The 14,764-nt window shown below is 38.6% G+C and overlaps 1 protein-coding gene across 3 annotated transcripts in view; it reads right to left on the reverse strand.

The window, feature by feature from the left end:
- Positions 1-14,764, reverse strand: part of LOC107756541 (ciliary neurotrophic factor receptor subunit alpha-like) — a 48,387-nt gene that overhangs the window by 20,399 nt on the left and 13,224 nt on the right. For all 3 annotated transcript variants that reach the window (XM_016573703.1, XM_016573701.1, XM_016573702.1), the window contains exon 2: positions 1,396-1,492. In XM_016573703.1, the coding sequence (XP_016429189.1) occupies positions 1,396-1,492 (97 nt within the window). The remainder of the gene's footprint in view (positions 1-1,395; positions 1,493-14,764) is intronic.

Here is a 14,764-nt window from a genome sequence, read left to right on the forward strand (position 1 = left end):
AAAGGTAATGCACTATTTGTTTTTTTTTCTTATATTTGTTCTATATAAAAATAGCTATATTGTGATTATTAATATAGCAATTATTATTAAGAAAAGAAGTGCAGGAAAAGATGTAACGTTGCAGGTGATTTTGCTTTGGAACCTTCAGAAAACTTTAACTCGATTTTTCTCAAAATTGACTTTGCTGACTCTATCGACTTCAAACAGGTGTAGCGCAGTAATTTTTCGTCCAAATCCAACAAATCATACATTATTCTTAAGGTCTTTTAATGGAGAATGTGAAAATGAAATAACTCATTTTTGAAAAATCGCTCATTGTGACTCATTTTGCCAGCACAGGTCACAAATGTAAAAATGCTTGAAAACACTTAGGGCCATATTTTAACGATCAAAGCGCATGATCTAAAGCGCACGGCGCAAGTGCACTTAGGGCGTGTCCGAATCCACTTTTGCTAGCTTAACGATAGGAAAAACGGTCGGCGCGCCGGGCACATGGTCCAAAAGGGTTGTCCCTATTCTCTTAATGAGTCATGGGTGTGTTTTGGGTGTAACGTGCCATAAACCAATCACAGTCTCATCTCCCATTCCCTTTAAAAGCCAGTTGCGCTCGCGCCATGGCGGATTTGCTATTTACATGGCGGAATTTGCAAGAGCAAAGACAGAACGGAGCAAAGACTTTCCTCCAGAGAGGAAAGGAACCATTTACGGGGCAAAATAATCATTTTTTACATTGTAATCCTTTCATTTTTAATATATGGCATGTTTGTGTGCTGCTGCGCATCCCTGTGTGTGTAATAAGCAGAGTGTACACACATTGTTCACCTGCCTATAGGTGCATATTATTAATGTGCTCTTTAATTAACAAAAAAAAAATGCGCCATTGACTTTAGACCAGGTCTCAGTTGGTCAAAAGTGCAGTCTATTTCAGTTGCCTCAAAATAGCAACGTGCCAACAATGCGCCTGAACACACCTCGTATTCAGACCAAGTACGCCCATTGGCGCACAAATGGGTGCAAATTCGTTTGCTATTTAAACAACGTGGCGCAGGACATTAAAATGATAACTGCGTCGGGCTGAAACTAGCAAAAAACACTTGTGTCGCGCTGCATTGCACCGGGTGTATGATAGGGCCCTGTATGCGACTTGAAAACTTGATGAGATACTTTTTTTTTCCTGGTATGGATTAAAATGAACCTTGTGCATGCTAAACCTTTTGGCTATCTGGTGTAGTCGCATTGAATATTTTCATCCTGCTTTGTCTAAACAAAGACATGCTACAGAGACTTTGACAAGTTCCATATGCTGAAACACAAATCCAAATACTAGCAACAACAACATTGCTAACATGGCCAGCTATCCTGAAGCACTTTGGCCCAAATAAAAACAGATCGTACCTTCATTGGTCCATATCTCTGACTGGACGTGGTCAGAGAAGAGGATGATGATTCCAGTGACTATTAGATCGCCAAGGCATGACACTAAACCGGGCATCTGTAAGGGAGAATAAAACAAGAGTAACTCAAGGGGAAGTCCCATTTAAAGAGTTAATGAGTATCATTCTGTGTAAACGGTCCACCTGCTTAGCAACCAGCCAGGTTGTGAAACAACATAATTCACTGCTCTAATTTGGATATAGGCAAACAAGACACCATGGGAATACGTGCGTGACCGTTGGATATTTCCGTACACACAGCACAGAGAATCAACATCTCCACAAATCGGTGTTCCCATGAATGATTTTAACAGCACTGCTGAAGTCTGGGAAGGTTTGCAAGTCCATCCACATTCAATAACTGTTGAGGACATTCTGGGGTATGACGTCAAATGAAAAAGGTCTGCTATCTGAAATATGGTTAGGGGAGCCTTGTATCAACAAACTGTAAACATTTTAAACAAATCCTGTAACTGACAGGATACATCTGTCATACAGTGGGTATAGAAAAGAATCAGGTAACACTTTATTTCGGTAGTCCACTTTAGACATTCTATTAACAGAAGTGAAATATATAACACCAACATGTCAGGAAAATAAATAAAAAATAAAACAAAATCACTGAGTTGGAAAAAGGATCACCCCCTTGTGTCAGTATTTTGTTGAACCACCTTTTGCTTTAATTACAGCTTTTAGTCTGTTGGGATAAGTATCTGTCTCTACTAACTTTGCACATCTAGACTGCAATATTTCCCACTCTTCTTTGCAGAACTGCTCAAGTTCATTTCAGTTTGATGGTGAGCGTTTGTGGACTGCCGTCTTCAAGACAGATTTTCAGTGGGGTTATAGTCTGGGCTCTCTTTTCTGACATGTTGGAGTTATATCTTTCACTTGGATGTTATAAGATGCACTGAGTAAATACAGCTGGATAAAACATAAAAAAAAACCTAACCCTAACAAAATGTGATTATTTTAAAGGGGGTGATTGTTTTGTATGCCCACTGTACGTGCGGCTGGAATTTGGCTAGCAGGCATCATTTTATGAGAAACGGATGCTTCTAAAGCCTGATGAAAAGCCAAGTAAATGCAGGAAACATCTTCATAATCCAAGACCCTAAGTCACTAAACCTCACAAGACTCGGGAGAGTTCATTATTGGCGGAAAAGTATTGCCAAATGTAAGTGATATAATGAAAGTGAAAGTTATGAACATTAAATAACTGAATCACAAGTCCAGTTCTTCTTCCTCTTTTTTTTAAATACGCAAACCTCAAATTTCAACACTATGTGGCATTAGAAAACAATAACAATTATAAATTAATTAATTAATGCAATTTAATTAATGACTTTTTTAAATTGGGTAACACTTTATAATTAGGTTCCATTAATTAACATTATATATTACATTAGTCAACATGAACTAACGATGAAAAATTATTCTAAACCATTTATTAACATTAATGTTAATTTCAACATTTTCTAATGCATTATAATCAAAAGTTTTATCTATTAATATTACTTAATGGAGCTAACATGCACAAATAATGAACAGTTGTATTTTTATTAACTACAAAAACAAAGATTAACAAATGCTGTAACAACTGTAGTGCTCATTGTTGCTCATTAATGCATTAACTAATGTTACTTAATTGGACCTTATTGTAAAGTGTTACCGATATGTGCTCTATAATGCTGGAAGTTTTTCAAGCTTTTTATTAGAGGATTTTTTTTTTTTTTTAAGTGAGTAAATGTAAATCTGAAGCAAATACTTTACAGCTGGCTTTAAATTTAAGGTATTTTGTGTCTTTAATGTGGCATTTATCCATCTTATAAACATGTAAAATGTCATTGGCATAGCTCCATTCTGCCAAAAACATTACAGTGAAAAAGATCTTTAATGACAGAAATATTACTCATCAGAAAAGAAAAAAATAAACAAAACACACGCATACTAAATAACGATGCTGAAATTTAAAGCAGAAATGTTTGGTGTAAGAATTAAAATACAGTTACAGTACACACTGTTGCTCAATGTTCACTTCAATGCTTATTTTTACTTCAGAGCATCACCTTCCCATATTTAGCTTCAGACAGAACATAAATTTGTCAATGAAATCACATTGTCTCAATGACTCACACATAATGACGCATCAACTGCTGTCAGTTTGGAGAAGTAATGTGCTAAAACCACAATGTGTGGTGATTTACACATAATCAAAACAAAGGGCAGCTTTTGATATTTTTGTATAGAAAATAATGTAATTTTTAAACTGCGCAACTGTCACACTCTTGTGAAGGGAGGCACACAAAGACGAAGGTAATCCAAATAACATTTAATAGTAATCCAAGATGATGAAGATTCATACAAAACACAGGGTAACACAAGCAGCATACAAAACTAATAACTGGCAGCTAACTGAACTGAAATGGGAACTTAAGTAGGGTGAGATTATGAGGGACAGACAGGTGAGGATGACAACTAATCAAACACAGGTGAACTGAATGAACTAATCAAAGGACGACAGAAACTAAATGAAAACACAAAAGAAGTCCATGACTGTGACAGTACTCCCCCCTCCGGCCAGGCGTGACTTTGCGCTGTAACAAAAACAAAAATGGTGGGACGGAGGGGACTAAGGAGGAGGACAAAGGAGCGGAGTTGGGATGGTAACAGGGGATGGCGAAAGGCAGGCAGGAAGGCAGGCAAGTGGATGACCAAGGTGACGATGACGGAGGGAGGATGACGGAGGGAGGAACCATGCCGGATCAGATGGAGGGAGGAGCCAGGATGGAGACATGAGGAGCCAGGACAGATCAGACGGAGGGAGGGAGCCGATGGAGGGAGGAGCCATGGTGGAGGAATGGCTGATGACTCCAGGGGGCCGACCGGCAGTGGCGGAGTAGGTGGGAGAGGAGCCCGGGGCGGAGACGGAGAGCCGACTAGCCAGGGCGACGGGAGGATCCGGAGGGCCAGGCGGAGCAGATGGCTCAGGCGACCGAGGCGTAGGCGGGGATCCGGAAGGTCGCGGTGGAGCCAAAGCGACAGAGGACCAAGGTGGAGCTGGAGGGAGGGAGGAGCCCAATGGAGCTGGTGGGACGGATCGACGAGGCGCAGCCGGAGGAGTGGAGTCCTGAGGTGATGGCGGGTCAATAACTGACCAAGGCGGAGCCGGAGGGACGAGGGAGCCCGGCAGAGCTGGTGGACTACGGCAGAGAGAAGGGAGCTAGTAGCCACGGTGGAGCCGCTAGGTCGACAGGCCAAGGCGGAGTCCGGGCCTTGGAGGCTAGAGGCGAAGACAAGGGATCCTCCAGCTATGACGCTGATGGAGACTGGCAGAGCAAACCCACATCACCGATGGTAGGCTGAGGGTGAGCGGAGGGGCTGACAGGGGACAGCGGAGGCAGTGGTGAGGACTGATGAAGAGGTGAAGCTGAAGGGAGGGTGGGTGGGAATTCATGACAGTTAGGGGTTTTTGGGATGGTATATGCAGCCCACACACACCAAAGTGCGACTTCCAGCACCGGGAGTGCTATGGATAGGGGAACGACCTCCATGGTCGAGACAGGACAGACAGATAGTTCAGGGCAGATAGTCAGTTCGAAAACTGCCTCCTTGGCCGTAACAGGACAGACAGAGTTTTCAAATGATGACGGAAGACAGGGTAGTTCAGAATAAAAGTCAATTAAATACCCTGAGTCCTGCCTCAGTTCACCCTCAGCGGTGGTACAGTGGGCGGGGCTTTCCTCCGTGCCCTCACTCTCCACTGTTACATCCACCGTCAAGTGCGTTGTTGACGGCTCTCGCACCTGGTCAGACGATCGGTGGGGCTCTAGCTCCGGGGCGATCCTCAGCTCTGTCGCCTTCTCTGGCGATGGCTCGTCAGTCGCGGCGGGCTTTGGCTCTCCGTCTGTGGTGGGCTCTAGCAAACGCTCTGCACAGCGGGGTGATGGTTGGCTGGGCTCTGGGTTCGGATTGGGGCTGGTGAGTTCCTCATCAACGTGGCCAACGGTGAACGGGGATCCGTTGCTCACCAGCACCCACTCCACAAACGCAGTGAAGCTCTCTCAAGGACCTCCCCCGGACAACTGCGCTCTGCACGTGGTGTTGAGGCTCGCAATGTAGAACGAGCAGAGCGCGTCGTCCGGCTAGCTGGTTCTGTGGGAAATGTCAAGGAATAGACTGCTATGGTCCTCGAGGGAAAGTTCCTCCTGTTCCAGCAGGAGGAGGAGGAAGTTGGGGTGATCCATAACAAAAAAATAAAAGACTTTCAAAAACAAAACAAAAACAAAGGGAAACACACCGCTTCACTTTTTGTTTGGCCGGTTATTCTGTCACACTCTTGTGAAGGGAGGCGCACGAAGACCAAGGTAATCCAAATAACATTTAAAAGTAATCCAAGATGATGAAGATTCATACAAAACACAGGGTAACACAAGCAGCATACACAACTAATAACCGGCAGCTAACTGAACTGAAAGGGGAACTTCAGTAGGGTGAGATAACGAGGGACAGACAGGTGAGGAAGATAACTAATCAAACACAGGTGAACTGAATCAAAGGACGACAGAAAGAAATCCATGACTGTGACAACAACAATGACGTTCAATAATTAGCACACATTTAACCCTTAGGTAGTTAAGCCCTAGGTTTGTCCTTTATCATTATCAGTAACAGGCACGCTGCATGAAAGACTCCTTGAGCATCTAGATGTGCATTTCTCCACGTATAGAGGCACTGCTCAGAGAAACACTCAGGAGTTTGTCAGCATTCCTGGCAGTTGTAACCCATAACTGAGTAGCCTGATTGTAGTAGATTATGTGTAGTATAATCAAGAGACGCATATTTCAGTCAAAACGACACATATAATTATCAATCCTCCACAGTAAATCAGTTTTCAGAGAGGAAAAGTAAGTCTACAACCTACAGACCAGTGAAAACATGCTGGATTTTTATTTCCATTTGGTTTAACCATCATTATTATCTGACATCTCTTTGTAGCGAATCAGCTCATGGGGAAATATGAATAATTAATCATAACTAGTTATAATTAATTATAAATATTTAGATCCGCTGTAGATATTTAGCTGACCTCTCAGGGTCAACTGTCTGTCAATTCTAAGAACGTTAATTTCCTGGTTAAGGGAAATTACTTTCTTACTGTACAACTCTACACAGAGCCTGTAGCATAAATCTGCAGTAATCAAATGAAAAATTGTGTGTTTGATTGGTCCAGACGCTACATCTTGGTAATTGGGAACATAGGAATTTTCCTCACTGCATCTGAAAATGTCTGAAGCGTTTGGCTTCTCAAAACCACAGGCTGGAGTCGTTACCCATCACTTTTTATGCTACTTTATAGCAGGGCTGCACCGATCCACAATGTTTTTCGCTAACTATTGATCTGAAACACTGGCTAATAATCCCTTAAAAGTCTCATAATGCGAGTTGCGACTTTAATCTCACAGTATGTGCAATAAATCCTGTAAGAGTGATTATTCTCTTATTTGACGTAGTTTGTTATCTGGATGGCCTCCATGTTCTCCACTCTCAAGAGGCTGTCAAATTCAGCAGTGAGGTGCAGCTCCTTTCACATTCAGTAAAGAGCTTCTGCGTGTTATCATCAAGCATTTCCTAGAGTCATGTGTTTTTCTGCTGGTCTGATAAAGGCCACTGACCTTAAAACCACTTAAAGGTTGTATTATTATTTAAACTGTGTTTGGATAGTGTGAACTAGGGCCGAACGATTTTGGAAAATAATCTAATTGCGATTTTTTTTTTACCAATATTGCGATTGCGATTTAAAATGCAATTCTTTTTTAAAGCTCTTTATGTTCTGCATTATTCAACAAAGACAAGCTATAAATCATTGTATAGTATTGTACAGACCAACACACTATTATGGCGCTTTTCCACTGCATGGTACGGCACGGTACGGCTCGGTACGGTTCACTTTTGGGGGGTTTTCCACTGGGTACAGTACCTGGTACCTGGTACTTTTTTTAGTACCACCTCGGTTGGGGTTCCAAGCGAACCGTACCGTTACCAAAACGTGACGTGTAAACTCTGCTGATCACGGATTGGCCGGAGAGAATCGTCACTACCTGCATCACTGAACTTGCGACACAAACACAAAAGAACCGCTAGATTTAAATCAGCCCAGCCAGCGAAGGATCGAACGCAACTGTTTTGAACGAGCGCACCTTTTTTTAACAACCAAAAAGTTTTGTTGTCTGTTGAGGAAGAACAGACGTTCCTCTCGTTGATAGCAGAGGAGTGGATCCAGCGAGAGCTTGATGGGGCGACGCGGAATGAAAACGTTTTTTTTTTAGGAGTCGTGGTAGTAGAGGCAGCGCAACTATAACAACATGTGAATAATCCCGCCCACTCTAAAGCGGTACTGAACTGCAGTGGAAATGCAAACCGTGCCGAGCCGAACCGTGCCGAGTCGTACCACGCAGTGGAAAAGTGCCATTAGATAGATTAAACATAAATGTTCTTTTCTGTAGGCCAGGCACAGTGTGAAGTGGTTGTTTCAGGGATAAATGTTGGTCAATACTAATGTTATTTTTTTTAATGTTGGTATTGGTAAACAACTGTATAAATCTGTACCGTTTTGCCAAATATACTGTCAACATTAAGTAAAACCACTTAATATAAGACCATAATTTCAATGTACAGTAAAAAAAAAAAATATATATATATACTAATTAAACAAACCAAAAAAGTGTAATAATATATATTGTCATTCTTGAGACATGGGACAAAACAGGTCCAGCAAGGGTAACTGCTATTAGGTTTAAAAATAAAAATATTTTCAATTTTAAATATCACGAGGAATTAATAATGGAATGTATTTAGCACAATTATCACCTTCAATTTAATTTTCTCATTATTATACCAAATCTATGGGTTTTGTGAAAGAAATGCCAAATTTGTCACCACCATAAGATTTTGTGTTCCAATGATATATCAAAATACTTAAATGTGACTCTTGAATAAAAGCTTTATAAACAATAACATACTCGCTGTTTGTTGTGTTTGTTTTAATACAGTAATTGACTGATTCAATGTATTTGATAGTTAAAATTACTACAAATTCAGGTTTTCGTCATATATATATTAGGGATGCTCAATCAAATTTCTAATCATGATTATGATTACAGATGCCATAATTACGTAATCGTTCAAAGTGGCAATTCATCTTTCAAAGTCCACTTATGTTATTCTGTGTGCTTAAGATGTGTCTTTATTTTCTTTCTACAGCTTATCTTATGGGTTTTAATTTTAGTTTTAGTATAACATTATAATACAATGCATATTTTTTCCTTTTTTTTATTTAAAGAAGAAACCAATCCAATGTATAGTAAAGTTGAGGCTTAATACTATAGAAAACCAATAAAAGTTTTTTTTTCAGTTAGAGTGTTTTCAGCTTGTTTATTTTCATCTAAAAATACGGCATGCGGTTGCTTCAAACAATGGTATAAACATCATTCAATGAAAAAAAAAAAATATATATATATATATATCATATGTGACCCGTGCTGGCAAAATGAGTGGGAATGCGCACGGGCTAATTTTGAGATACAGGCAAAACAAAAGTGAAAAATGTCGACTTTAGTCGATTTTGAGGTTTTCACAAAAATGCCCTTTTCTAGCCATCCCAATGCTCCAAATAATGATTTTAGATGTTTAATTAGAGGTGGCACGATACCATTTTTTAAGAACCGATCCCAATCCGATACCAGAAATTCTGAGTATCGGACGATACCGATATCGATCTGATACCAGTGCAGGTTTTGTTTATTTATTTTTTTATTTTTTTCGTTTGTAGAATTTCTTTACCTCATTGTATGTTGACCTGATCATCACTCTTTTGTGTGTTAAACACCATCTACTAAATATAGACAACTTCATTATAAAAAAAAATAACAAATGAAAAAAGATATAATCATAATCTATGATAAAATACTATTATAAACTAGGTTAGTGGATAATTCAGAAGCAAAAGTTACTCTACAAAAATCATGTGCACAATCATTTTATAAAATCTAAACATTATTTAGTGGGGAACAAATAAAAGTAAAGTAGGTGTAGGACTAAATCTGTTAAAACCTTACACATTGCTCTTTGTATTGTCGTAAAGTACATTCATGAAAACAAATAAATATATTTATATATAAATATATATACCATAAAATTAAAAGACATTTCTTTTTTAAGTATAGCACAGTAATGAGGCAGCAACATATGATAGATAGGACAGAACAAGAAAGGCTATTAATAATCTTTCAATGCGCAAAAGTATTATGATATGAAAGGCTCCAATACAGAGTGGCACAATGCGCTTATGCGCATCCCGTGCGCAGAATGATGCGCTTGAAGCAACACGGAGTCACAGCGCACAGCGCTCCGCATAGAAAAGTTCAGAACACAAATATATTGATGCGTAGTGTATTATATCTGTGCAATAGAGTCTTTTCTTTGAACAGTTTTAAATTTCAGTTCCTGTGCGGATGAAGAATGATTCATAGTGCTCTCTACACCAGTGCTATGATCCAACAAACACCCGGTAGAAAGTAACATGATTTAGAAACAGCACTAAACTCCAGCAAGATAAAGTCATTTTATGCAAAACCATTGCTATTTATCTACAGATCAAGTATAATACTAGGAACAGTGAATCATTTTGACTTGGAGAGATTTTCACCATCTTGACTGTCGTAACCGAACGTGAAGCACAGTTTTTAAATGATGAATGGAGGATGACTGACAGCTGCAGCGGAGAGAATAGTTTACGAGAACCTGAATTTAACGACTTAAATATTCACCTTAAATATTCAACCTCACATTAAACTATGGAATAGCTTCAGAAGACTTAAAATATAGTGCACAGAAACTCTATGGTGCTTTATAATGTTTGTGTGCCTTCCTTGGGGCTTAGCAATAACACGATAGTATATGCACAATATCGGATTTGGATCGGTCTCGTCTGACCGATACCCCGATCTAGCAGAAAATGCCAGTATCGGAGTGATACCGATACTGAATATCAGACCTCTGTGTTTAACTACCTGTATTTGTACGTTTTCTGAGAGGAGTACCTTTTCTCCGCTCGTTTCTCGCACTGACTGTCATCCGAAGCGTGTGCATAAAGGCGTTTCCGACTGCGTGCGATCTCGATAAATATACACATACACAGAGTTACAGTATTTAAGTATTCACGCAAACATAGTCTGTTATGTCTTAGGTGAACGTTTGGGGAACTGTTGGGGAAAAGCATCTGATGTGTAACATTATATTAGATCTGTGCATTACAGTAGGTCTTAATATAGGCCGACTCGTTAATGTTAATCTAACGATAAAAGAAAAGAGTGAATCACTCGCTGCTCTTGATTTAACTGCTTTTTGTAGTTTTAATAATCAATTTATTTGTAATAAACACAGTAAAGGGATTTTTACATTTGATTATTTCGTTTTTTGTTTAGATGTAAAATGATAAAGGTAATGCACTATTTGTTTTTTTTTCTTATATTTGTTCTATATAAAAATAGCTATATTATTATTAAGAAAAGAAGTGGAGGAAAAGATGCAACGTTGCAGGGGATTTGCTTTGGAACCTTCAGAAAACTTTAACTCGATTTTGCTCAAAATTGACTCTATCGACCAGGGGTGTGGACTCGAGTCACTTGACTCGAGACTTGACTCGGACTCGAGTCCCAAATTTGATGACTTGCGACTCGACTCAATTACATGATTCATCTAGTAGCGATCTCCGCTCGTGACAAGCGCTGCCCTGTCCGTTTGATCGCCGCCCAGCAGACACACGGAGCGGGCATGAGAAACGAAATGCGCAGCCGCGATCACTTCACTGGTGCTCACCTCATCATCACCATGACCGCTGCTGTTAAATATTCCTCACTTCTTTTGTTTGTCCGACATATTGAACTATGTCAAACATATTCTACCTGCCTTCCTGATATGAATTACTATACATTTGATATGGTAATTAATGCTGAGACACTAATTTGGGCAAAAAGCACTAATGACTTGTTTAAGACTTGAAGACTTCAAACAGGTGTTGCTCAGTCATTTTTCGTCCGAATCCAACAAATCATACATCATTCTGAAGGTCTTTTAATGGAGAATGTGAAAATGAAAATAACTAATTTTTGAAAAATTGCTCATTGTGACTCATTTTGCCAGCACAGGTCACATTTACATATATCATAAACAACATTAAACAATTAGATTAATAAATAAATAATTTATATGAACAATTTATTATCATTTTATTAATATTGTTATACACACACAGTTTTATTATAATTTTTACAATACAATATATTGTTATATAATTATATTGACTTAGTAGTTTAATTGTTATTGTTAATTATTTGTTTTTGTTTAATTGTTTGTTTTATTAGTTTAATTGCTTTATTATTACACATAATGTAAAAAATGCTAATTATTGCTAAACTCATTTTTTTTTCTAAATTTCTACATACAGTTCTACAAATAAAATTGATTTACACATGTTTCATTGGCACATAGACAGGATCATACCAAAACGCTAACAACTCTTCTGCTGTAAGACGTGTTTGCCTTTCGCACCTCTCACAAAGCAGATGCACCTGCGGTTCTTTGTGACAGAGCCAAAAGAGCAGAGTTATAATTCCAGCTTCATCAGCCCCCACCAAACCCAATGCTTCGACTTTCCCTTAACCACAAAAATGCACCTCCACACAAGCCCTCTACCTTCCCCATGTCAAACCCACAGCGTGAAAAACCCAGAGCTAAACGCTGACCACAAGCCAGTGGTAAATTATATATCAGGGCAATATCCTTATATATTATTTAGTCTGTTGCCTGTTGTTGTTCAGGACGGCTGGCTCGAACGCAACAGAACGATTGTGCATCTGGTGAAGATAAACATAGAGTTAAAAACAGCCCCTCCATACCCATAACACCCTTCAACGTTTCCCAACAATATGGCCAGTATGACAGTGCTATTACTCTCGTAGGTTTAATAGTCTTTAAATGAATAAATATAAAAGTTACTACTGGAAATTTGTGAGAAATGGATACAAATTACTGTTGTGTGTAAACCTTAGGCTATATACATATTCATAAATACCCTTTAGTACTATTATTATTATTTCTTTATTATTATTCCCTTATTTTCAACCTTTTACAATTAGATTAGCAATATATGAATATTTTAAAACTAGTGACTAGTAACATGCAACATTAATCATGCATATAACCATTGTCTTTCCATTAAGTGCAGTTACAATACATATTGCATGAGAATGATGATGAATACTATGAATATCCTGCAGCAAAACTTCTTCTGTGAAAGACTATCATTCACAGTTTCACATTTTGTTTATATGGCATTACAAGACCGTATTACACAGCGGTACCAAATGTTCCTAAAATTACCATTTATGAAAATGTAATGGTTTCGGAGAATTTTTACAACCACAGGTTTTCATATATGAATATTCAGCGCCAAAACAAACACATACACACACAAAAACGCACATATGCCAACCAGATGTTGAGTTTGCATATTCGAGCAATTGAAAAAAATGAAAATTTACGACGGGAAGACAAGGGCAAAACTGAGGATTAATGGCAACTATCAGGTTCTGGAAGACAAGCACAAACATAAGGATAAGCTTCCCAAAAACTGACTCATCAGAATAGCCACATGTACTAATGTACCTCCACTCATCCATCAGAACCAGGCTCGCATCACTACATCAATTCAACAACAAATCTTCACTGACACTGCGGCTCTGTTCCAAAACCTAGAGAACTGCCTTGCTTTCTACTACCCACCTACACTGCTGCTCCTAAGACAGCATCCTATAGGTGATCTCAGCACTGTTATTGCAAACTAAAACTATAACAAAAACTGTTCATTGAAATAAAGCTGAAATAAAATATAGTTATTAGAAGGGGGGGGACCTTAAAAGATAATTAGAAATGTTGCCTTGGCAACTAAGTGAAAGGTCACACTTTAGTTTGGGGACCAATTCTCGCTATCAACAAACCATTAACTATGACATTTGCCTCAATAAACTCCTAATTTGCTGCTTAGTAATAGTTAGTAACATAGTTGTTAAGTTTAGGTCGATTAAGGGATTTAAAATACGGTCATGCAGAATAAGGCATTAATATGTGCTTTATAAGCACTAATAAACAGCCAATATGCCAGTAATATGCATGCTAATAAAAAACTAGTTAATAGTGAGAATTGGTCCCTAAACTAAAGTGTTACCAAAATAAGTTTAAGTTGAACTACTAAAATTTCAAAAACTATAACTGAAAATAAATAAACAAACAATCAAGCAAACAAACAAATAAATAAATAGAAATAAAAAAGAAAATGACAAAGGCACATGACATTACAAAAAAATCTAAATACGTTTTGCTGTCAGCATGTTGCAATGTTAACAACATGATACTTTGATATCCATAAAAAAAAAATAATAATGATAATAATAATAATAATTTGCACTTCTTTTCTGAGCTGGTCACAATGGATTGTGGGATTGCCTTCTTTGCAAAGGATACATGTAGCATTAGAATTTGGCCAAATTAAGGGGTTTTTAGAAGGCACCAGATGGTCGCTGCTAGGGATGGGTACCGAAACCCGGTATTTAATCGGTCCCGGGGCTAAATTATGAAAGACCGGAGTATCGATAAGCTCTGACGTTAACGGTTCTGCTATCGGTACTGGAGAAATTAATAAAACACGCATACATTTATTATTGCTATATATACATTATCTTGCAAATTCTATCTCACCAGAGTCACCAGCTGTTTTTCAAACATTTGTCTATGATGCATTATTGCTATTAGCAATTCAGAAGAGATCGCGCTCAAGCGGAGGAGCTTCAGCACGCGCAACATGAAAGCCCTGTTTAATTATGATAGAAGAGAGAACTAAACATTCAAACATCTGCTTACACTTTAGGCCTGTGGCTGTTATATTAAGCTGATTTAATTTTTTTATTTCGATTTTGGCTTCTAAGGATTATACAAAAGAAGACATGAGGTAAAGCTATTAAAAACTAGCTGCGTTTCGTATTGCGCAACTTCTTTCCCTTTACAGCGGTGCGCATTCGTTCCTCCCTAAAACCCAAACTTAACGTCAGAATCAGCTCAATCGGTGATTGTTGTAAGATGCCGTCTTTACTGTTGCTAAATTGTGGGACATGCTTGATAATAAAATGTTGAAAGCACAATCCGCACAATAGACGCTGTTCCTCAGGCTGAAATGTGTGCGCGCGGCTAGCTCCAAAACGGACAAACAAATTACA

This window comes from Sinocyclocheilus rhinocerous, unplaced genomic scaffold, assembly GCF_001515625.1.
Source record: "Sinocyclocheilus rhinocerous isolate Xijiao unplaced genomic scaffold, SAMN03320098_v1.1 scaffold2277, whole genome shotgun sequence".
Classification (NCBI taxonomy): Eukaryota; Metazoa; Chordata; class Actinopteri; order Cypriniformes; family Cyprinidae; genus Sinocyclocheilus; species Sinocyclocheilus rhinocerous.